At 62.4% G+C, this 23,023-nt stretch overlaps 1 protein-coding gene across 5 annotated transcripts in view; it reads left to right on the top strand.

Moving 5' to 3' along the window:
- The first annotated feature begins 2,961 nt into the window (after positions 1–2,961).
- The window catches only part of TPCN2 (two pore segment channel 2), a 32,010-nt gene continuing 11,948 nt past the window's right edge, over positions 2,962–23,023 (top strand). The window contains exons 1-14 of one of the 5 annotated variants that reach the window (XR_010945890.1): positions 2,962–3,155; positions 7,431–7,495; positions 8,219–8,295; positions 8,641–8,818; positions 10,098–10,214; positions 14,598–14,704; positions 15,172–15,244; positions 16,654–16,753; positions 16,980–17,174; positions 17,744–17,809; positions 18,229–18,293; positions 18,797–18,897; positions 19,504–19,585; positions 19,760–19,846. Coding sequence is in view for 4 of the 5 variants with exons in the window: in XM_067748000.1 (XP_067604101.1) it covers positions 3,044–3,155; positions 7,431–7,495; positions 8,219–8,295; positions 8,641–8,818; positions 10,098–10,214; positions 14,598–14,704; positions 15,172–15,244; positions 16,654–16,753; positions 16,980–17,174; positions 17,744–17,809; positions 18,229–18,293; positions 18,797–18,897; positions 19,504–19,585; positions 19,760–19,846 (1,425 nt within the window). In the remaining variant the exon portion in view is untranslated. The other 4 variants (XM_067748000.1, XM_067748001.1, XM_067748003.1 and 1 more) reach the window with 4 other exon arrangements.

The following is a 23,023-nucleotide window of genomic DNA, read 5'->3' as shown; positions in this document are numbered from 1 at the left end:
CAGGTTTAGAGAGGAGTCCCAGATATCTGGAATCTCAGGAGCTGAGACCCGGATATTTCAGAAGCGTGGGGTCAGGCCCGGAAATTCGGGACAGAGGGGACTGAGCCCCAGGTTTTTGGCCACTGATAGGGGGCCTACCCGGAGGATTCCGACGGCACAGCCCCTCTCACACCGGAGTCCGGGGTTGAGAGCCCCCACTCCCACCCCGGCCCCCTCCCTTTCCCTTTCTCTCTCCCCAGGACAGCTGAAAGATTGTTCGTAGCTGAGGGCGGTCCCGATGCCCTCTGCCCCTCTCCTCTTCTCAGTCTCCGCCTCTCTCCTCACCACAGCCCCCCCCCCCCCCCCCCCCGTCTCGTCCCAGTGTCCCTCTCCCTTTTCCTCCCAATTCCAAGATGGACACAGGGCGGGAGCCTTTTCTAGGTTTTAAAATGCACGCAGATTGTTTAAGAAAAAAACAAACCAAACCCATGAACGCATCCTGTGATTTCTCTCTACCCTCCTGGGGTAACCACACTGTGCCCTCCAGAGCTGTATCATCTTTTAAATACTTGCCAAGGGATGGGCTCAAAGATTTCATTGTTATTTTAATTTGCATGCCTGTATTCTAAGGAGGTGGAGCTTTGCGTCGAGCATTCATTATTCATATTTCTTCTTTTGTGTACTTCTGGTTCTTACCCTTTGCCGCTTTCCCACCTAGGGGGAATTTAGTCTTTTTCTTACTGATTTTGTTTCTTAAAGAAGATGTTGGGGGTAGGAGTTTATTAATTAATTAATTAATTTTTGCTGTGTTGGGTCTTCGTTTCTGTGCGAGGGCTTTCTCTAGTTGTGGCGAGCGGGGGCCACTCTTCATCGTGGTGCGCGGGCCTCTCACTATCACGGCCTCTCTTGTTGAGGAGCACAGGCTCCAGACACGCAGGCTCAGTAGTTGTGGCTCACGGGCCTAGTTGCTCCGAGGCATGTGGGATCCTCCCAGACCAGGGCTCGAACCTGTGTCCCCTGCATTAGCAGGCAGATTCTCAACCACTGCGCCACCAGGGAAGCCCCTCTTACTGATTTTTAAAAAAAATTAATTAATTTATTTGGCTGCCTCAGGTCTTTTCGTTGTGGCACGCAGGAACTTCGTTGCGGCATGCAGGCTTCTCTAGTTGTGGTGCACGGGCTCCAGAGCACGTGGGCTCCGCAGTTGTGGCAGGCGGGCTTAGTTGCCCCGCAGCATCTTAGTTCCCGGACCAGGGCTCGAACCTGTGTCCCCTGCATTGGCAGGTGGATTCTTACCCACTGCGCCACCAGGGAGGTCCCTCTTACTGATTTTTTTCTTTTTTTAAAAAATCTTTATTGGAGTATAATTGCTTTACAATGGTGTGTTAGTTTCTGCTTTATAATCTCTCTCTTACTGATTTTTAAGAGCTCTATGGGAGGCAGAATTATGGGCCCCATGACCTCCCCCTCCCCATCATGCTTGTGGTTATGGTCAGTTAGATGGCAAAAGAGATTCTACAGATGTAATTAAGGGTACTAATCATAGCTCACGGGCTCAGCCGCTCCGCGGCGTGTGGGATCTTCCGGGACTGGGGCACGAACCCGTGTCCCCTGCATCGGCAGGCGGACTCTCAACCACTGCGCCACCAGGGAAGCCCTAATCAGCTGATTTTAAACTAAGGAGATTATCCTGGATTATCCCATGTGTCCAGTGTAATCACATGAGCCCTTATAAGCAAAGAGATGCTGCAGAGGGGGAGGTCAGAAGGATTGGAAGCACCTTGCTGCATCTTGAAGCATCTCATTCAAAGCATGGGAGGATTCAGTGCTCTCTTCCTGGCTCCGATGATGGAGGGGGCCATAAATAAAGAAATGCAGTAGCCTCTAGGAGCCGAGAATGACCCCCAGCCAACATCCAGCAAGAAATGGGTACCTCAGGGTGCCACAGTGGTTAAGAATCCGCCTGCCACTTCCGGGGACACGGGTTTGAGCCCTGGTCCAGGAAGATCCTACAAGCCATGGAGCAACTAAGCCTGTGCACCACAACTACTGAGCCCACGCTCCAGAACTACTGAAGTTCACGCGCCTAGAGCCCGTGCTCCACAACAAGAGAAGCCACCGCAAGGAGAAGCCCGTGCGCCACAAGGAAGAGTAGCCCCTGCTCACCGCAACTAGAGAAAGCCCGTGCGCAGCAACGAAGACCCAACGCAGCCAAAAATAAATAAATAAAATAAATAAATTTATAAAAAAGAGAAGAAATGGGTACCTCAGTCCTAGCCCCATGGCAGTGAATCTGCCACCCACCTGGATGAGCCTAGCCCAGGTGGGCTGAAACCTTGACTTTGGCCTCCTGAGGCCTTGAGATGAGAACCCTGCCCAGCCACTGGACTTCTGACCTCCAGGACTTAGAGATAATATGTGGGAGTTGTTTTAAGCTAAATTTGTGGTATTGTGTCACTGCAGCAATAGAAAAAAAGCTCTTTACCTATTAATGTTGGAAATACTTTTTATATATAGTGTAAATATTTTTTTCAAATGTATCACTTGTCATTATAAACTTTACCCTCAATTATACTTAACCTCCCTAATTTCATTATCAGAGGGTAAATTCAAATTCCATTTTAGGGGATGACCTTTGGCGTCACTCCCATGTACCCAAAAGTCACATGCAAAACACAGATTCCTGGGCCCTGCCCCGAGTTTCCGATTCAGCGGGTCTGAGGGGGCCCAAGAATGTGCATTTCTAACCCGCGCCCACGTGATGCTGACGGAGCTGGCCGGGGACCACCCTTTGACAGAGAAGGCCTTCCTTAGAAGGCCTTAGAGCCCCGCCCCGATGGAAGGAGGCTGAGCCCCACCCACCAGGAGGCGTGGCCGGCTAAGCCCCCGCCTCCAAGAGCAAGATCTCCGTCTTCATTGGCTGGTAGGAAGGAGCGTCCCGTACATCACAGGGCTGTCCCCGCCTCCTCCCGAACCCCGGGGGCGGGGGCATTGCGCCTGCGCAGTGGAGCTCGGCGCTCGCGTCTTGTGCTTGTGTGAGGTCTGGGTGGCCGGCTGTGACCCCATGGCGGACCCCCGGGAGGAATCGGAGCCCCTTCTGAGCCGGACCCGCGGCGGCAGTGCCCGCCATTCCCCGGCGGGCGTACCCTCCTGTCACAGCATCCAAGTCGGTCCTGGTGAGCCGCGGCCTGGGGAGGGGCCGGGCCGCGCAGGGGTGGCGCGTGGGGTCCCGCCGGCCCGCGCCGCGTCACTGCTGTCCCTGCGGGCGCGCCCCGCTCCCCCGGCCGGGGTCCGAGCGGGCCCGGGCGGCGCGGCGCGCCAGGGAGCCGCCTTCCCGAGGGCGGGGCGGCTGCGCCGTGCGGACCCCGGCCCCGGCCAGGGCGCGGGCTTCAGCCAGATTCTGCGGGGTCGCGCCCTGCCCCCGACCGATCGGGCTGAGAAGCCTCGCTCAGCCCAGGGGCAGCCAGCCCCCTGCAGCCCCCACGGTTCGCCCGGGGCCTCGTGCTTTCCGTGGATCGCCTTGGTGATTCCTAGGAGGAAGCACTTCCGTTTTCCCCAGTTCTTACGGGGAAAGTGAGGCACAGAGAGGGGCGTTCCCCTACTCAAGGGCTCACAGCCAGGAAGTGGCCGAGGTGGGATTCGAACCCAGCTGGGAGTGAATTGTGAGGCTTCTCCTTCAGCGTCGGCTTGGGGCAGGCCTCCCCAGACCGGGGCGGCTTCCTTCCTTCCTTCTCTGCAGCTCCATCCTGCTCTTCCTGTTTACCCGCAGAGAGATTGCTGAAACCCAAGGAGGGCGGGGAGGGTGAAATCCTTCTGTCCCTGGCAGACCCCAAGGGCACTGGGTGCTGGGTTAGGGATGGAAGGGCCTCAGCCTCGTTTTGCAGAGGGGGAAACTGAGGCCCAGAGAGTGTCCAGGACCTGTCCAAGAACATAGACCTGGGATCTGTCTCAGCCGCTGCAGGCACCCACACTGGGTGCTCCTTCCAGGCCACCTTCTGTCTCTGGGCTCACTTTCCTCCTCTGTTGGGGAGGGGTCCGCGGTGTGTGCCTGTCCTGGGATTATTGGGGCGGGTCCCTGGCAGGAGATGGAAAACATGCCCACCTGCCCATCTCAGGCTGTCCTGGGAAAGTTCTCCGTCCAGTCCGTGCAAGACCTCCCGGGGCCCTGGACGTGGTGGCATTCAGGGGATGCAGCCTTTGCGCCAGGAGGCCACTTCCCGGCTGTGTGACCTTGGCAGGTTGCCTAACCTTTCTGAGTCTCAATAAAAGGGGGGTGGTCGGGGCGTTGTGAGGATTCAGAGAGAGTCCAGGTGCCCGGCCAGGTGGCAGAGCTGGTGCACGTCAGTGCTGATGGCCATTCTGGGCAGAGAACCCTGATCACTGCAGGTCCAGCCCCGGGAGAGTGCATGGAGGACAGGTGAGACCCACCCTAGGGACAGGAGCCGGGGCAGGCAGTGTGGCTGGTGAAGGGGGACCCTGGGGATGGCTTTTTGTCCCGACGCCGTGGCCTTGGTGGGGGCTTCGGAGAACATGGACAGGACACTCTGTGTTCTGGATTTCCCTGGTCAGGCTGTCCAGCCAGGCTCTGCAGACCCTCATTCAGTTTCTGCCCAGCTCCTGTGCGGGGCTCCTGGATGGGGTCCTGAGCTCAGGGTCCGCCTGTCCGCAGCTAGCTGGACTCTCCTACCGACAAGGGTGGGGGAGGGCTGCTGCTGGGTGCTCCGTGGACCCCAGTGGGCCCGGTGGTCAGGTCCAGACCCAGCCCCACCTCTGGGCCGTGACCACAGGGTGGGGATAGTCATTTTCTCTTCCTGTTCCTGGTACTGGTTATGGAAAAGTCAGAGGACAAGGGGTCACTGCGCCGTAGAAGGGGCTTTGAGAATAACAGCAGTAGCAAATGTTTATGAAGAGCTTACCGTGCACAGCACTTCAGCTAAAGTAACCCATTCCGCCTGCCCATCAGTCCTGTTGTGTGGGGCCCGCGGGAAGTGAGGCACAGAGAGGGCCAGGGGCTTGTCCAGGGTCACAGAGGCAGCTAGTCAGGGCCCCACCCAGGTAGTGGGGAGTGGGCAGGGGCTGGAGCCAGAGCGGGAGGGGGTTTATTCTGGGATGTTGGGGAGGGCAGGCTTGGGGCGGGGGACCAGTGCAGGGCTGAGGTGTTCGAGCCCCCATGTCCTCTGTGCTCCGACATTCTACGGTGGTGGGGGGCTGACAGCTGATGGCCACCTGAGGCAATGAGTGCCTGGACGCCAAGCTGGGCCACAGCGCTCCTGGTAGGGCCGGCAGCCTGGGAGGCTTTGGGGAGCTTGGCCTTGGCGGAGCCAAGTTCAGGGTGAGTGGCGCGGAGGGCACAGGGTGGAGGAAGCAGCAGGGGAGGAGGCGGGCAGGCGGGCGGGCTGTGCCCCCGAGCTGCCGGGCTGGGGGCGGGGTGTGGACTTTCTCCCGGAGCAGTGGGGACCCACGGAAAGCTGTGGTTACCATCTGAGGGTTTGTGACAGGATCCCTCCGGCCACCGCAGGGTGGGAAGGGGAGGCTGGTGTCGGGGCCGCAGAGTGGTGGGGGATGGCTTTCCTGAGGTTTGGTGCCTCGAGGGCCGGGTGGCCAGAGGGAGCCCCTTCCGCTGCACCCAGTCCTGGTCCTGGAGCGAGCTCTGGGGGCCCTGGCTGCCTGTCTCTGCTTATCCAGGAAGCTTGTCTCCTTGGACCTCTCCAGGCTGAGTCCCCTGAGTTCTCACCCGGGGATTTGGTGACATGGGGCCTCTTCCGGCCCCTCAGACCACCCTGCCCTCCCAGGCTCCCCTCGGCTGTTCACTCAGTCGATCAGTGGGACTTGTGGGCTGCTGTGTGCCGAGCCCCATGCTGTCCTGGGCTCTGTGGGTACAGCAGGGAACAAAACAGGGTGCCTTCACATCACAGTGTTCCCGGGCGCTTCCAGGGGAAGCAGGCGGTCGCCACCCTCAGAGCCTCTGTAGGAGAACTTTTTGGCCCCTCACGTGAGCATGGAGGTCGTCCACGGAGGAACCTGAGGCCCAGATGGAGGAGGGTGCTGTTCCTGGGTGACACAGCAAGGTGATGGCGGAGACAGGACAGAGTCCAGCCTCCTGTCTCTGTCCAGGGTCCCCCACGTCCCCGGTGGGCACAGTCCCTGAGGACAGCGGCAGCTGCGTCCCTGGGGTCGGCAGGCGAGTGGGCAGGGCCCGGAGCTCTGCCCAGGTGCCCGGCCTCCCCCGCCTCTGGCCTCGACATCTCTGCATCTCTCGGGACCGGTTAAGGGCGGTTTGGGCAGCTCCTGGGCTCAAGGGCAGATGTGAAAGTAGAACCTTCAACAGAAATGGTGACAGGCCTGTTCACCACGTTTCCAAGCCTGGATCTGGGAGCTGCTGGGGGCTGTGTGCCGGCTCTGCCCCCCCGCCGGGGCCTGGGCTGCGCCGTCTCCGGGGCCTCTCTGGGGGGTCCTTTTTCCTGTGAGCTGCGGCTCCTCGTGCCTTTCTTGGCCCTTTACATCAGGCTTCTGTGCAAAGCTGCCCACCACGCGGTGGGCAGAACCCTAGGCCAAGGTGACAGACCAGGGGTTTGAGCCATGTGACTTGTCCTGAAGGCCCCTCCTAGTCAGGAACCTGCACCACCCCAGCCTCCCTGGCCCCGAGGACCCCAGTCCCTGGTTGGTGAAGGTTCCCTCGCCTCCCACCCTCGGGGCGACTCGGTTGCGATCGCCTGGCCCTGTGGGCCTGTGACACAAGCAGGGAGCCACGATGGCCTCAGAGGGTCCTTCTTAGTGCTGAGTATTTGACGGAGGGTCACGCAGCGCCTCAAGCTTCTAGATATCATCTTCCTGTGTGAGTGTTAAATCTGTGATCTTGTTTGGTGAGCGGGTAGGCCGGTAGCGCTGCCCCATCTTACAGTCACGTAAGCGGGGGTGCAGCGTCCTGACGAAGGTCACCAGGAGGCTGGTGGTGGGACGGGGCAGAAGGGTGGCTGTGAGCACGTTCTGTGTGCCGGGCCGGCCCTGGGGGGTCCTGCACTTGCATTGGGGGCCAAGCTGTGTGGCTGTTAACACCCCCATTTGACAGGGGGAGACGGGCACAGTGAGCTTAAGCCCACGGCCCTCAGCCTTTGAGCCAGTAGGTGCGGAGCCGGGGTCTGAGCCCCCTGAGCCTGGTTCCGTCCCACTGGCTGCTTTGCGCCCTCTGCCACTCCACCCCAGGGGGTGGGAACCGTGGGAGCTGCTGTTCCTCTGGGCCCGGAGCCCGTGCTTAGACCCTGCCCCACCTGGGGCCCAGCCCTCGGGGGTCCTGCCCTGTGGGCGTGCACACACGCTGCGGGGCAAGAGGCGTCTCGTCCCAGAGCCTTGGAGAGGATGCAGCCGGGTTCTTGCCTTGCTCTTGGTGGCCCTGTAGCGGACGAGCGCCTCCCGAGGCCCCTCCCCACCCTACGTGTCCCCTCTGCCCGCAGGTGCCGTGGCCAGGCGGGATCTGTGCTTGGACCAGGCTGTGGTGTTCATCGAAGACGCCATCCAGGTGGGCGGCGCCTGCTCCCGGCGGCTTGTCCCTGGGGCTCGTGGGGAATGCACGATGGCTGCCCCACTGGCCCCTTCTCTCCTGCCATCCTGGGGCCAGGGCTGCGGTTGCTGGACCGTGTGGTCATTGTGGCTGCGATGACTGGGCTTTGGGGCATGGTCTCCTCGAGTCCCCCTTAAGGAGACACGTGCTGGGTGCTCTTCTGGGTCCCTCGTCCCTCATTTCACTGATTCACCGCCTGCCGAGGGCCTGTCGTGTGCTGCCCTGATCTCGGTCGCATGAAAGATGCCCAAAGGTGGCAAGACCTTCCCCTGCCTGCAGACAGCACACAGGCTTAATCAGGGAAAGAGACTAGAGCCACCAGTGCCCCACCTGGCGGATGAGGCTGGGGGCGTCCTGCATGGAGACAGAGCTGAGGTGGGTGGGGTCAGCCTTGCACAGAGGAGGGGAGACCCTCACAGACAGGGCACAGCTGGCATCCAGCCAGCAAGTGTCCGTCCACCTACCGGCCCTGGGGAAACCTTGCAGCTTGGGAGGGTCTGACCCTGCTGGGTCCCGACGAGCCCCTGGTCCCTGTACTGAGTGGAGGTGGACCCTGCGATCCCCAGCCTGTGTCCCCACCTCGGGCCTGTCGTGGGTGAGAGGGGTGCCCTGCACGGGGCTGGCTGTGCTGTGTGGCACGGAGGGGACCCTCAACGTGCCCCGTGTGACCTTCACTTCCAGTATCGCTCCATCAACCACCGCGTGGACGCCAGGTCTCTGTGGCTGTACCGACGGTACTACTCCAGCACGAGCCAGTGGTGAGAGCGCATGCGCGCGCCGCGGGCCTCCCGCAGCCGGGCCTGGGGAGGGGGCTGGTCTCGGGGGCCAGGCAGGCTCCCCTCCCCGCCGTCTCCCCTCCCCATCGGAGCAGAGCCCGGCCCCTCTGTGGTGAGGGTCCCTTTCCAGCACCTTCTGGCCAGCCACGGCAATTGAGTTGAGCGCCGGTACGTGTTATCTGACCACACACACGAGTGGCCACGGAGCAGGAAGTGTGGGCTGCGGCCTTTGGACCCTTCCTGGCGTCCCGCCTGCTCCTCTGCTTCTTTGGCCCCGGCGTGTGGCTGGTTCTTTTGCCTTTTGACCAGTTTCGGTCCCTTTTCCAGGACTCTGGGCTTTACCATTTTCTTGATCCTGGCTTTGGCTTTTATCGAGACCCCCTCGTCACTCACCAGCACCTCTGACGTGCGCTACCGCCCGGCCCCCTGGGAGCCGCCCTGCGGCCTGACCGAGGGCGTCGAGGCACTCTGCCTGCTGGTCTTCGTGGCCGACGTCTCCGTGAAGGTGAGGGGGCTGCACAGGTGCTGAGGTTGGGACCCGCGCCCTCCCGGCCCGGCTGCTGCTTCCTGGGTTTACTTTTCGCGCTCCTGGAGCAAGCTGCCTGTCCCACTGTGCGCCACGGAGCAGAGGCCTAGGCTGCCTCCTGGACAGCTCTCCCCCATCCCAGACCACCGATGGGGGCCGGCCGAGCCATCGGGGGCGCACAGCCTTGCGGGACCCTGGGAGAGAGTGGCCGAGGGTCCGGCAGTGCCTCTGTGGGGAGGGACCCCCGCTGAACAAGAGGGGACCGGGCGTCTCTCCATGGCCTACGCTCCCGCCCCGACAGAGGAGAAGCCCGGAGGGGAGGGGCTGCTGTCCCGCCCCCGCCCGTGTGCAGCTCTGGCTTCCTGACGCAGGTCCTTCTAGAAGCTGGAGGTGGGCCCTGCCTTGCTTGCCTGAGCTGAGCTGTGTCAGGGCTTCAGAGCTGTAGTGACTTCCCATTGAGACGCAGGGTGTACCACTGGCCACGCCTTCTGTCGCTTCTGACAAACAACAGTGATTCTGATTCCGTTGCTCCAGCCCCGGCCCACGTGCACGTCCACACCCTGCCTGCAGGGCGCCCCCTTGCGGGGTGGTTTGGCCTCTGTGGCCTGACTCGGAGGGGCGTGGGTGAGCGTTGATGCATGTGTGTGTGACTGAGGGCCCGGGCGGTTTCTTATTTCTTCTTTTTTAGCCTATCATGTGGTTAGGAGGTCTGGGGGTTTTTAAACTGGAACTGAAACTGGGTAGAAGTTCTCATTAGCCTGTTTGGAATGGTTGGTCCATTTGGGAAGTCTCGAAAGGTGAGAGAGAGCACATGTTTTATCTGCAAGCTGTGACCTCCGGCGGGGGTCAGTGATGGGAAAGGGCCAGTTAGGTGCGCCGAACAGGTGACGAACTCCCGCCTTCCCAAGGCGCGTCCCCTGCGCATCTGGTCAGATTCCTAGGCTCTTCCGGAACGATTCCTAGGCACAAGCTACAGTGGTGGTTGGGTAGGCAGGACAGGCAGGGACCCCGTTACCCGTGAGGACATGGGCGCAGCCGGTCAGTGCAGAGCCCAGGGTCACGGGCTGCCCAGGGTCACCCGCAGGCTGGGCGAGGACCGTGGGCCTTCTGACCATGGCTCAGCTTCCTGCTGTGAGTCCCGCGGGGACCGTGCTGCTCGCTGAGGCTGCCTAGCGCCCGCGTGCATCACAGGCCTCAGACCGGCTGCCCGGCCGGGGTCTGTGTGGCCACCCCCGGCTCAGCCGCGTCCCTCTTGCAGAGCTACCTGGTTGGGTGGGCCCAGTTTCGGAAGAACCCCTGGCTGCTGGCCTACCTCGTGGTGCTGCTCGTGTCTCTCGTGGACTGGACCGTGTCGCTGAGCCTCATTTGTCAGGAGGTAGGTGGCGAGGCGACTCTGAGGGGGGCGGCGGGGAGCTCTGGGGGTTGGGGGGACGCAGCTGCCCAGGGGAACGGTGGGCGGGAGTCCCGAGGCCCTGCATCCGTCCGGCCCACCTGCCCGGCTCTGCCCGCCCTCCAGAGCACGTCAGTCACCCACGGGCCAGGGAGCTTTGTCCCCATCTTGCAGATGAAGACACTGAGGCCTGGGGGAGGCGCAGGGCCCTGGGGGCGAGTTCCGGGGTTCCTGCCCTGCCTCAGCCTCGCTGACGACAGCATCTTTGTTCCCCCCGAACGCCCAGAAGCATCACCCTGTGATTTGATAGAGCAGAGCTGGGAGCAGTTGGTTTGGGGACATCCTGAGCCATCAGGGCTGGTCGGGGAAGCACCCGTCAGGTGCTTTAGTCGAGAGAATTTAACATCGGGCCTCAGACAGGGGATGAGCGAGCAAGAAATCGAGAAGGGGGCCCGGCGAACACAGACCTGCAGGCGGCAACCCCCCTGCCCCCCTAACCTGGGGCTAGGGGAGGAAAGGAAGGAGATTGGGGTTATGGAACCTGGAAGCTCAGGGGAGGGGCTCCGAGATCTGGGACCCTGCCCGCTGGGGACGGGGTGCTGGCTCCTCCAGGAGGCGCGACCACGATGCTGGTTCTGGGGGTGCCGGAGGAGGGGGACGCCGGATGCCCTGGGTGCTGCCGGCGGGAGCAGCAAGATGACGGGAGACAGCGGGCCCCCAGCCCGTGCCTCCCGCCTCCTTCCCGCTAGGCAGGGGCGGCCGATGAAGGAGAGGTGTCAGTGGCGGGTCCTGGCCCAGCTCACAGCAGGGCCGCAGGGCGGTGGAGGGCGCAGTGCCCCCTGCAGCCCCTGTGCCTCCGCCGTGGCCCTGTAGGAGCGCGACAGCACATGCTTCTCCCTGAGAAGGTGCTGCCATCTTCGTACCAAGGAGGAGGCCCTCACCCGCCCCAGAAGGCGGACAGACACCAGCCTGACCACCGCCGGCCCTACTTCTGAGTGACCGTCTCATGTCACCTGAGCATTTGTCACCTTAAGGCTGGACTGTGAACCTCAGCACCACCAAGGGGCCTTGCGTGAGATTAGGAAGGGGGGAGGGGAAAGGGGGCCACTGCTGGATACAAACCTGTGTCTGTGTAACTGGCCCGCAGGCCTTGTGTGGTTAGTGGCCCAGGAGCCCAGCTGCCCCCTGCCCCAGCCCCACATGCCTTGGGTCCCCTTGTACGGGGACCCAGACTGGCTTTTTATTACTGGAGTTTGGCGATAATTTTTCATGTTGGACGCAGACCTCCCTGCCCCTCTGGGCAGCAGCATCCCAATCTGTCCTTGGTGATTGGAGCTTTTTTGCCCGCACTGGCCCCCAGCCCTCTTTTCATGAACAGCTGTGGTCCAGCCCAGTGGGCCCAGCGTGCATCCCTGGTAGAAGCATCTTGGGAGCGGATGCTTCTGGACCAGCAGGGCCCGGGATCGTGGGGTGGGGAGTGGTGTCGCTGCTCCCATTTGTCCTAGTGCTCAGAGGGGTTTTCCCACCCCACGAAGGGCTGTCCCCCTCACCCCCCCACCCCGTCCCGCCTCAGGGCCACCAGGCCCTCCCACAGGCCAGCTGCTTCGGGGTAGGTCCATGGTAAGGTGGGAGCTGTGGCCCGTGCCCGGGTTGGATGCAGCATTGGTCCTGAGGCTCAGACGGTGGTCCAGGGAGAGGCCTGGAGGGCAGGGCAGGCAGAGCCCATAACCCCCGCCTGCATGTCCGCTGAGGACAGCTGAGGGCCTTGCTTGGGGAGGGGCTGGTGTGTCCCCGCGGGGGCGCCTGGGGGCCGGCTCTGGGCTCTGCTTCTGGCAGGGTGGGCCCCCAGTAGTGGCCTGCGTGGGGGGGGTCCATGTGGTTGGCCCCGGGCGTCACCCCCGTCCCTGCTCTGTGGCCACTTTGCCTGTGGCCTGTGGAGATCGGTGCGGGGTGGCCAGGGGAGAGGCTGAGGACGTCCACAGACGTGTCATCTGTCCAGAGAGCCTCCTCCTGCTGCCTCGTGGTGGGGGCACTCTGCCCACCCACACGTGTCCTCTCGGACGGTCTCGTCCCCAGACGCCCAGGCTGTTCTCTCCATGGCCCTGACCCCCTGGGAGTCATTACCTTTCTGGTCCGTACAGGGTGGACCCTGCCCTCTGTAAAGCTCCCCCTGTGGGACCGTTGCTAGGGGACTTTCCCGTGGAGGTTGTAACACCACACGCCGTCCACTTCTGGCTGGGACTGGCCCATCACCCAGAGCCGTCTGCACACCAAGCCCAAGGTGCTTCTCCGTGGCCAGCTGCTGGTCTTCAAGAGCTCCCCCGGCCTTGGGGCCTACAGGAGGACCGGGGCCTCTGACCTGCTCCAGTCTGGTCTTCCCTGTCCTTTTGCACCCGATGGAGTCCTGCTTCCCCAGCCTTGTGGCTGGAGGGTCAGGTCACATGGTCTGCTGGTCAGCTGACAGGCTGTACTCATGACTGCCGTGCCTGTTTCTCATAAGAGACTAGTTCTCTGCGGATTCGTTGGTAGCTTCTTTCTAAAGGCTCAGAGGCCTAGGCTGTGATTCTCAGTTGATTTAAGCCTCGTCAGGGGCTTAGCTGGCCCTGGGCCGGCTCTCCTTGCAGGCAGGTCACGTGGGAACGTCTTCCCACCCTTCACATGTGCTCCCTGCATCCGTGGCAGTGATGTGGCCCCAGCTGTCGGGGAGGCCCTCGGTGGGGTGGGTTGGGCGGGGTGATTGCATCTGGAAGAAGCTGTGCTCTGGTCTGTGTCTGACTGCAGGCGAGGGCCCAGCACCCGGGGAGTGGATGCGGCTGGACCTCTAGCTCCTGCTCGGCCTGGGGGACGGGCTAAAAGACTCCCGATATGGGCCCTGAGACTGGCGCTTTCGCCCAGGGGCAGCGAGCGGGTCGTGGGTGAGCTGGGGCCCTGGTCCCTCAGCCTGGGAGTGGGGCAGACCCCTGAGCCTCGCCCGTTCACCGCTGTTTCCTTCTCCCTTCTCAGTCCTGTCGGCAGCCGGGGCCCCTTCTGAGGGCGAGTGCAGCCTGGGGAGGCCGAGTGAGTCCTTGGGACGCTCATGCTGCAGACATTCTGAGGGCCTACTGTGCGCTGCTGCTGGCGGGGCCTCGTTCTGTTGTGAGAGGGGCTGATGGTACCAGGAAGCACCAGATGTGTGCGGGGCGGGGGGGGAATATCGAGGCGAGTGGCGAGAAGGAAGGTCGCCCATGCAGCGCTGGAGGTGGCACTGAAGGCCGGACGGAAGGGCCCGGTGCGAGCAGCCCGCTGAGCGGGTGGGGGTGGGGGTGGGGATGGCGGTGCCGAGTGCGGCGGCCAGTGGGACAGGGAGGGGTGGGTGCCCTGGGCCTCCAGGCAGCCCCGGAGGGCTGGGCCGGGAGGCGACTCTATCAGCCTCTCGTTTCTGAGACAAGACCTCCATTAGGACGCGTCTGGAGTTGAGAGCTTGGGTTGGAGATTGAACGCGTTGTGACCCTTAAAATCCCAAGGACATGTTCCCTGAGGCGCGAGGAGGAGGGGGCGCAGGGGTCCAGCGCACGGTCGGGCACAGAGGAGGCGGCCGGGCGCAGGGCGGGGCAGCTGCCTCCTGGCAGGAGGATGGGAGGTGACCTTGGGCTCAGAGGCCTGGCGGTCACCGCGGTGGGTCCCCTGCCCTTGGACAGGAGGACAGATTGGCTGGGGTGGGAGCGGGAAACGGGTGAACAAAGGGGCGAGTGTCGTTTTGGTTGCGAGTGGCAGGTTGTGGAAACACGAGGTGTTTGTGTCCACATGCGGGAGGGAGGAAGGGCCCCTGAGGGGAGCCTCTGAGGGGCCGGGGTCCTGAGCACGGGAGGAGGGCTGTTTGGCTGTGACAGGAGGGAGGAGAGGAAGGAGTGTGTGTGTGTGTGTGTGTGTGTGTGTGTGTGTGTGTTCACGTGTGTGTGTGAGTGGAGGTGTGGGGTTCCTGCTCGGTTTCTGTGCACCTGTGCTGGAGGCTGAGGCCCGGAGCCGAGCAGAGGGGCTGGGGGCTGCGGAGAGGAGGCCTGAGGAGCCCCCAGAGGGCAGGACAGCCGGCTTCACAGACACGTGCAGGGCGCCTGGCCGCGGCCAGAGTAGGAGCTGGGTGCCGGAGAGGCACGCTGGTCACCCCCCTTCCCCGGTGCTGGCGGGTCTGGGGGCTGGGGTTCCGAGCTGGGCCCCGGGAGGGAGCGGGGAGGGTGTTGAGCCTGTGGGGTCAAGGCCGGGCACGCTGGGAGCCCGCAGACAGCCGGGGCCGGGGCCATCCTCGTGCAGAGCATCGGGCCTCTGGGCCCGCGTGCCGTCTGCCAGCCCGCAGTGGCTGTGCTCAGAGTCCCGGGTCCTGGTCTCTTCCAGCCCGTGCGGGTGCGCCGGCTTCTGCGCCCCTTCTTCCTGATGCAGAACTCCTCCATGATGAAGAAGACACTCAAGTGCATCAGGTGGTCGCTGCCAGAGATGGCCAGGTGGGCCCTGGGGGCAGGTGGGCTGGCAGAGCGGGGCGGGGGCTCCCCTCCCCTGATCTGGGGAGGCCGGTGGGTGGGCGTTTGGGGGTCTCTGTCTCACACTCAGGGCGGCCCCCTAAATGACCTTGCTTTGAGCCCCACCCCCTGCTCCATCCTGCGGGCACGTCCCACCTTGGCTCTGACCCCTCCCCTCCCCGCCATCCCCCACCCCACCCCCATGACTCACGTGGACGACCCTTCCCCGTCCGGCCTGGGTTAATGGAAGTGGCCTTTCCCCTCTGAGAGTCCGGGGGTCCTGGGACACTGCCTCTCCTGGGCCCCTGGGACGCTCCCTGGGCGGGAGGGCGGCAGGTCTGGGGCGGAGCAGGGACCTGGCCCAGGGCCTCGGCCGCGGGGAGGCCCCTGTGCGGCCAGGTCGGCTGTCCCGGAGCCCGCCCGCCCGGCGCTGAGTGCCGCTCTCACCGCAGTGTTGGGCTGCTGCTGGCCGCCCACCTGTGCCTCTTCACCATGTTGGGAATGCTGCTCTTCCCCAGCGAGAAGGTACCGTGCTCTCTGCTCCCTGCGGGGTGATGGACAGCGCCGCCCCTAGCTAATCCGCCAGGTCGTTCTCGGGCCGGCAGAGATGGGGACCAGGTTAGGCTGCCCGCCCACCTCGCCACCAGGAGGTCAGCAGGGGCCCCCCCTGGAGCCCAGGCGTCTTTCAAGCAGCCGCGTCTCCAGGGCGTCTGGCTCCTCGGCTCTGCCTGGCCGCCTCTTCGTCCCCTTCCCAAGCCCCCCCTCTCCTGGGCCGGTTGCTTGGCCAGGGCTGTACCTCACTTAGATGGAGACCCCTCAGACTAGCCATAAGGATGGCCCCTCTCACCGCCCCTGCCCACCTCTCCAGAGGGCATCTCCCACCGCTTCCTCCCCTCCCCGCGTGGGCCCCCTTCCCTCCCAGCCCCTCACTGCTGCCCGGCCCCCGGCAGCTTGTTGCTGTGCGGAGGTGTCACCCGCGGGGCCTGCCTTGCATCTGCCGTCCCGTGTTCTTTCCTCGTGTCCCAGCCGGGGTCACCGTTCTCCTCAGGGCGGGGCTGTCGTGTGCCTCTGTCCTGGGATCCTTCCCGGTGCTTGGCCAGGGCTGGTCTGCAGTGAGTTCGTGGCAACACTTGGGGGTTGTGGCCGTGCTGCCCGTGAGGGAAGACGAAGACCATCCCTCAGACCCCCGGGGAGGAGTTCCGCTTCGCGCGTGCACGTGTGTGTGTGTGCGTGTGTGTGTCTCTGTATATCTCTGTGGGTGCTGTGTGTGTGTGTGTGCGTGTCTGGGTGTCGGGGTCACCTAGGCTGTGAGGTGTGGGACTGGCTAACAGACTCTCAGGCCCCGCGTGTCTGTCCAGTGACCCTGCTGTTCGCGGAGCCCAGGACAGTGCGGATGGGTGCACTGGGCGCGGGGGGCTGGGGTGGGCCTCTGACCTGGGAACGCTGAGGGTTCCAGGGTGTCTGCTAGGGGGCTGGCCCTTGGGCGGCAGCCGGGAAAGCGGCTTTGCAGGCTCCTCAAGTGATCAGGTGGTTTTGTGCGTCTGGGCGCCACGCCTTCCACGCACATGGGGTGGAAAGCACACGGCACGGTGCGTGGAGTCTGGCTGAGAGCGGGCTGGCTGGCCCCCGCGTGGGCCCTCTCTGTGTCTAGGCTGTGATGCTCTCTGCCAGGCTGGCCGAGAGCTGTTCACCCGCTGCAGTGGCTGGTGTCCGTGTGGGTGTGTGGCATCCCCGGACGCTGGCCCTCGGGCCCGGAGGTCCTGCATTAGGTCCTGTCCGGCCTCAAGCTCGGAGCCCGCTGGGAGGTGATGGGGAGGTGCGGGTCCGGGGCAGCTGAGCCTCGGTGGGTGGTCCTGGCTTGCTGGGTCCCGGGCCTGGGCTTTGGTGGCCTGAGGCCCGGGCGGCACCTCAGCACTGCCACGTCTGTTCCACAGGACGACAGGCGGGACAGGCAGCGGCTGACCTACTTCCGCAACCTGCCCGAGGCTCTGACCTCCCTCCTGGTGTTGCTCACCACCGCCAACAACCCTGATGGTGCGTGACCCGGGGGGGGGGGGTGGGGGGGTGGGGGGGTGGGGCCGGGCTAGGGGCCTGTTGGGTGGGGGCGGGGCGGGGGGCGGGGTCAGCGCTGAGCCCGAGAGCCCAGCTCGGGGGTGGGAGCCCCTAAGGCCTTTTGTGGAGAGCTGGGGCCCCGGGTGTGATGCTGGGGCCTCCCTCCTACCTTCCTTTCCTTCTTGATTTTCTTTTTCTCTTTTTCTAGTTTCCCTTCCCTCTCCGACTTTTTCCCGTTTTCTTCCCTTTTCTTCCCAGTTTTCTTTCTCTGTTCCGTTCTCCTCTTCCCCTTGTTGTCTGTGTCCTGAGAAGCTAGAGGTGGACGGTGTTCTTTGTGTGGTGATGGATCAAGCTGTGCCCAGCGGGGCCCTTGGTGGTCTCCTCTTGGCGGCGCAGCCGTGGGGTGAGGCTTGGCCGCACCGCGTGTCAGAGGCCCTGGGGTCTCCGGTGGCTGTGACGCTCACCGTGTCAGGGATGCTGTGGGGGCCTCTGTTCGCTCGGGCCGGGGATGTGGCCAGGATGGGGTGGTCACGGTCCTCTGGGGCCCAGCTGGGGCCTGACCGCCCTGGCTGAGGCCTTTCATCGTGGGCTCGGATGGTCACTGACCATAGAGGCCCTCCCAGGAGGGTAGCCACTGGCTTTCATACCTGGGGAGAGCTGTGCTCGGGACCCTGAGCACCGTCCCCACGTGTCCTGTGAGTCGAGTCACCCAAGGGAGAGCTGAACTTTCAGTCTGGGAGGCGTGGTCATGGGGAAGCCTAGAGGATGAGCATCCTTGAAAGGTAGTGAGTTCCCTGTCCCCGTGGGTGTGCAAGCAGAGGCGTGAGGAGCAGAGTTGGACAAGAAGACCTCCCAGCTCTCCTAACACAGGGCCCTCCTTTCTGTTGAGAAGGCAGTGGTGTGAGACAACGAAGGGAATCAGACTGGATGCTGGATGTGTGGGTGTGTTTTACTCCCTTTCATCTCTTTCAGTGATGATTCCTGCCTATTCCAAGAACCGGCTCTACGCCATCTTTTTCATAGCCTTCACCCTGATAGGTGAGTCTGGGCAGGTCTGCAGGGTCACGTGGGGCAGACGAGATCCCGAAACCTCGGGGCCGGGTGTACTCCCCAGACCCCGCAACTTCACCTCAGTGGACCCCCTGACCCTGCGACCGCGCCTCGGCGGGACCTCCCCAGTCCTATAACTTCATCTCTCTGTGGCCCGGCCGTGGTTTTCATTCTGTGACCACTGATGACTTGTCCTCAGTGCCCCTGCTGGGCAGGCCAGGTGGCGCCCCTGTCCGCAGACGAGGCCCCCAGGCCCCAGGCCCTGTCTCCGCCCATCTGGGCCTTTCTCGCTGCTCACCTTCTTGCTATGCCCGTGTCGGCCCTCTGGGCCCCCAGCGCTGGTGATCCTTCGAGACTCTGCCCCTGCCCGTGTGCTCCCCACTCACCATGGCCTTTTCCTCTCCAAGGGAGCTTGTTTCTGATGAACCTGCTGACGGCCATCATCTACAATCAGTTCCGGGGCTACCTGATGGTGAGCTGAGCTGCTCACCCTGCCCGGCTGTGAGGGGAGCTGTCCCTGGAGGCCTGGCGGGAAGCTGACCAGCGGGGGGCCGGGGGGACAGGGTCCGCAGTGGCCTCAGCACTGCCCCAGCTCCCTCTTGTGGGTGAGGGGGACTGGGCCCATCCTCCCTCCCTGCCCCCCAGGAGGTGCTGTCCCCAGCACCACCCTGGGGTCCCTCCCCTGCCCCGCCTCCTCTAGAGGGAGCTGCAGTCTTCTTGCAGTGACCCCCAAACCCACCTTGCAGGGGGGCCAGGGACCCCAAATCTGCCGAGAAGAAACACATACCTTAGGGAATTACACAGCGAGTGGCTATCGGCAGGACCAGCCCTTGTTGTCGGGGACTGTCCCCCTGATGCCCACAGGGCAAGGAGGTGCTCCCCAGGCTGCCGGTGGGCAGGGGCTGCCCGGGGACAAGGGGCTGGGCGGCTGGGGAGAGGGCTGAGCCGAGCCCCTCAGAGCCATACCCTTTGCAGAAGTCTCTGCAGACCTCACTGTTGCGGAGGCGCCTGGGCATCCGGGCTGCCTACAAGGTCCTCTCGTCCATGACGGCGGAGGGAGAAGCCCACCCCGAGGGGTGAGTGTGGGGTTCCAGCCGTCTTCCCCTGGGGCTGCCCTGGGGGGAGGTGTTCACGGGGGGGGCGTGTTTCCTGAGCACCCACTCTGTGCCGAGCTCCCTGCTGGCAGCAGGTTGCAAGGCTCCTTTGGGATCACGAAGACGTCCCTGGGCTCCAGGGTTTCTTTCCATGGTCCTTGCGTCTGAGTTAACTCGTGTGTCCTCGTGACCCACTGGAGATCCCTGGCTCGTGAGGGGCCGTGTGCTCTGACCTGTCCCCCTCCAGGGGCACCCTTCCCACACCCTGGTGCTGTGACTCGTGTGTTGGGACCAGAGGGGCCCTGGGACACACGTCGACTCTGCCGCCTGGCTTGGAGGCCGTGTCACGGGGGAAGCTTCAGTGCTCCCTGCTCGTTAGCCACGGGGCCTGTCGGATTGCACCCCTTTCCCAGCTTCAGCTGCTCCTCTCTAAGGTGGAAGATGAGGTCTCGGGGTTTTGGACACAGGAGGACCATGAGGCGCTCCTTCTTGGAGGCCCTGTCATCGCCTAGGGCTGCTCAGGCCAGAGGTTGGGGCGCCCAAGGGTGCTGAGCTGGCTGGGCTCACGGTGGGGCGTTTTCCCCACAGAGTCGGGGTGAAGCCCCAGGACTTCCTGCAGGTGCTTCAGAAAGTCCAGCTGGACAGTGACCACAAACAGGCCATCACGGAGGTACCGGTCCCCCTGCCCCCCGCCTTCCCCTGCCAGTGCCTCTGGGCTCCGGGCGTCAAGTGGGTGTCATTTCGGATCAGCCGGGCTGGCCCAGTCCGGGTGGGGCTGGGGGCAGCTCCCCGCTCCTGCCCTCAGCCCAGCTGCTGTGTTGACCTGTGCTTTCCTGCTTTGCAGAAGCTGCATTCCCGCAGTGGGGACCTGCTGTCAGCTGACGAGTTTCAGAAACTCTTCGATGAGTTTGACAAAAGGGTGATTAAAGAGGTAACGGGCCAGACTGGAGTCACCTGCCCAGTGCCAGGGCCACCCGGGGTTAGGGGAAGTCCTCGGTGTCTGTTGGCATTGATCATCTGGGTCACGCTTAGTGACCATTGCCAGGACTTGCCTTCCCAGGGATTCTGGTCCTCAGGATGATACGTGGGAACAGAGATGGTGTGGCTCTTGGGGAGATTTTGTTGACCTCATGAAATTCACAGACCACAGGGACTGTTGTCTTGACCCAGAGGAACTTTCCAAACAGTTTTCTCCGTCTCCGTGATAGACTTTTATCCTCTTCCCATGTGTCCTAACCTGCGAGGTTCCTGAGTTTGTCTAAAACCTTTGTTTGTTGTCCTCGACCCTGAGTTTTAAAGTTACCGAATGGGCCTCAGCATCCAGCTCAGTGCTGTGTCCATAAGACCCTGGACCGCCTGCATCTTACGTAGCAGGTTTCTGGGAGGCGGGGGCGCGGGGTGGGGTAGGTGAGGGGGGTGGCAGAGGTGCTGAGAGACAGCCAGGCTGTTCACAGGCAGACCGTGGGAGCAGCGGAGGGGGCTGCCACTGCAGCCACTTGGCCTTGAGAGGGCCAAGCCGGACTCGAACGGGGATCGGAGTGAAGAGGTGGAATCAGACGTCTCCTGCTGATCGGACTCCTAGCAGCTCTGTGTCACCGTTGAGTCAGTCAGCTCAGCTTCTGTGACAAATACCACAGCCTGGAGGTGCTTAAGTAACAGGGCTTATTATCTCCCAGTCCCGGAGGCTGGAAGTCTGAGATCCCGGTGTGGGCAGGGCTGGGTCCTCCTGAGGCCTCTGTCCCTGGCGTGTAGACAGCCGTCTTCTCCCTGTGTCCTCACAGGGTCGTCCCTCTGTGTGTGTCTCTGTCCCAGTCTCCTCCTCTTATAAGCACCCCAGTCACGTTGGACTAGGGCCCCACCCCAGTGACCTCATTTCCCCCTGACTCCAAATACAGTCACATCTGAGGTTCTGGGGGTCAGGATGTCAAAATACAATTTTGGGGGATACATCTTAGCCCACAGCAAAGGTCAGCTTCTCCAGGTCTTGTGGTCAGCCTCTGTGGCCTCAGGCCCCGGTCAGAGGTGGTTTTCCTAAGAACATGGTTTCCTGAGGTCTTTCCAGGTCACCTGGAGGCAGGCCCTGCTAGGCCTGGAGCTCTGGGCGGTGCGTCCGTGGCATGTCTGTTCTCAGCAGCATCCTCACTGTGGCACCCTCGGGACATGGGAGCTGGTAGTAGGGACACACAGGCAGACACTTTGTATGTTAGTGCACATCGCACCTCTCTTGGGAAGAGGCTAGGCAACAGTGTCTGCTTCCAGGTGACTCGAAGGAAATAGTAAGTATGTACCATCAGGTGCAGATTTTGCAGAAACTGTGACACTGGGTCCTCAGACGGTAGAAGATCAGGAAGCACCTTTCTAGCTGGTGGCCCTCACCCTGGGGCAGGAGGTTTGCTGGGCCCAGGACGCAGCTCCCGGCAGCTGTCATGCGATCCAGCCCTTTTCCGGGTTCAGGCTGACCTGGGCAGGAAGACATCTGGGAAGGCGGGCTCCTTTCTCAGGGTTCGCTCGGTGGGGTCCGCTGGGCCAGCCAGGCTCTCCCTGGGCACTTGCCTGCTGGCCTGTAGGATGCTGCTGGGTCCGGGTCTTCCAAAACCGACTCTCCCTTCCTCTTCTGGCATCAGGATCTGTTGATATCAAAAAGGAGGTGCTGTGGTTGTGACTGGCAGAGCAGGGCACATGCTGGGCGCAGACGCAGGGATGGTCTAACACGCAGGCCACGCCCCTGCCCTGACCACGCCCCTGCTCTGGCCACGCCTTTCCTAGTGTGGTCCATGGGAGATTCTCTCTTCTCACAACTCCCTGGGTCTAAAGTCCAGAATTGTGATTTGAGGTGGGAGTTTGGGTCCTAGAGGTTTGGGGAGCTGTGGTGTTCTTGCCTGGGTTTTATGACAGCCTCTTACCCCGAAATGCTGATTGCACGGGGGCAGGCAGGTGCTTCACGGATTGTTAGCATGTGGGGGCTTGTCCCAGGTGCCCTGGCAGCCTGTGAATTTGGAATCGCTGCTGAAGAGAGGCGTGCTGCAGGCAGGCTGCTACCAGGAAAACGTGAGCCTTCCACGAGAGCCCTCCCATGTGTGGCCAACCCCTGTCCATCAGCCTAGCCTCTAGTACTGGTCGGTTCTTGCTAACTGGTTGTAGAGAAGGCACTGTGCCAGCTTCCGAAAGTCTGTTTTTCTTTTAATAAGAAGCTTTTTGGGTTAAAAGCGTAGCAGTCATTCATTATAGGTAGTAGAGGAAAATAGAAAACCCCACCCAGCTGTCCCCCTTCCCAGAGACAAACACTGAAATCATTTCAAGGTTTGTGATTTCTTGATAACAAGGTAATCTATGAGTCCATACTTCTTGTAACCATTTAAACATCATGGATAATGCTGACATCTCTCTTGGCCAATATATCAGTCTGGGTCAAAGCAGGAGACAGAAACCACACAGTGGGTTTAGCAGGGGAAGTTTAACATTAAGAAGTGTCAACTGTGATGAAAGAGTAAGTGTAAGATACGAGGAAACTCTGCGGTACCTGAGGGGTGAGGGAGATGCCTGAGGAAGAGTAGAGTTGGGAGGGGGCGTCTTCCCCAAGGCCAGGGTTCACACTCCCTTGGAGAAGTTGTGGTCCAGCCCACAGGGTGACAGAGGCGTTTGCTGGTTTGCCCGGCCTGGAGGTGGTCTGCAGTCACTGGGCAAGCAGGAAGCCACCCTCTGGGGTGCAGCAGGGTTGGGTGCGGGTGCAGAGGGAATTGGTACCTAATTCTCTCTGCACCCACACCGTACTAGTGTGGGCAGGTGCCTCTGGGCACCAGTTCCCACGTGGAGGACTGTGGGAAGATTGGGAGCGTTCTTACTGGGTCAGGCTGTGGCTGTTGTCACCAAGGGACCATGCGTCTGAGTGTGGGGCTGGGTCAGAGCTCCATGGGTGTCCTCATGCCACTTGAGATGTGGCTATCGTGACAGAGAAGCTGAGTGTTTAATTTGAGCGGATTTAAATTTAAATCAAGTGGCCACGTGCAGTGAGCGGCCCCTGCGTGGGACAGCGCAGGTGCGGTCCATCTCACGCTGCGGTGACCGCCCTGCGCCTCTGTCCTGGCTCTGGGGGGTGCCGAGCATGGGA

Source organism: Pseudorca crassidens, chromosome 9 (genome assembly GCF_039906515.1).
Source record: "Pseudorca crassidens isolate mPseCra1 chromosome 9, mPseCra1.hap1, whole genome shotgun sequence".
Classification (NCBI taxonomy): Eukaryota; Metazoa; Chordata; class Mammalia; order Artiodactyla; family Delphinidae; genus Pseudorca; species Pseudorca crassidens.
This window is presented reverse-complemented; position numbering and strand designations above follow the sequence as displayed.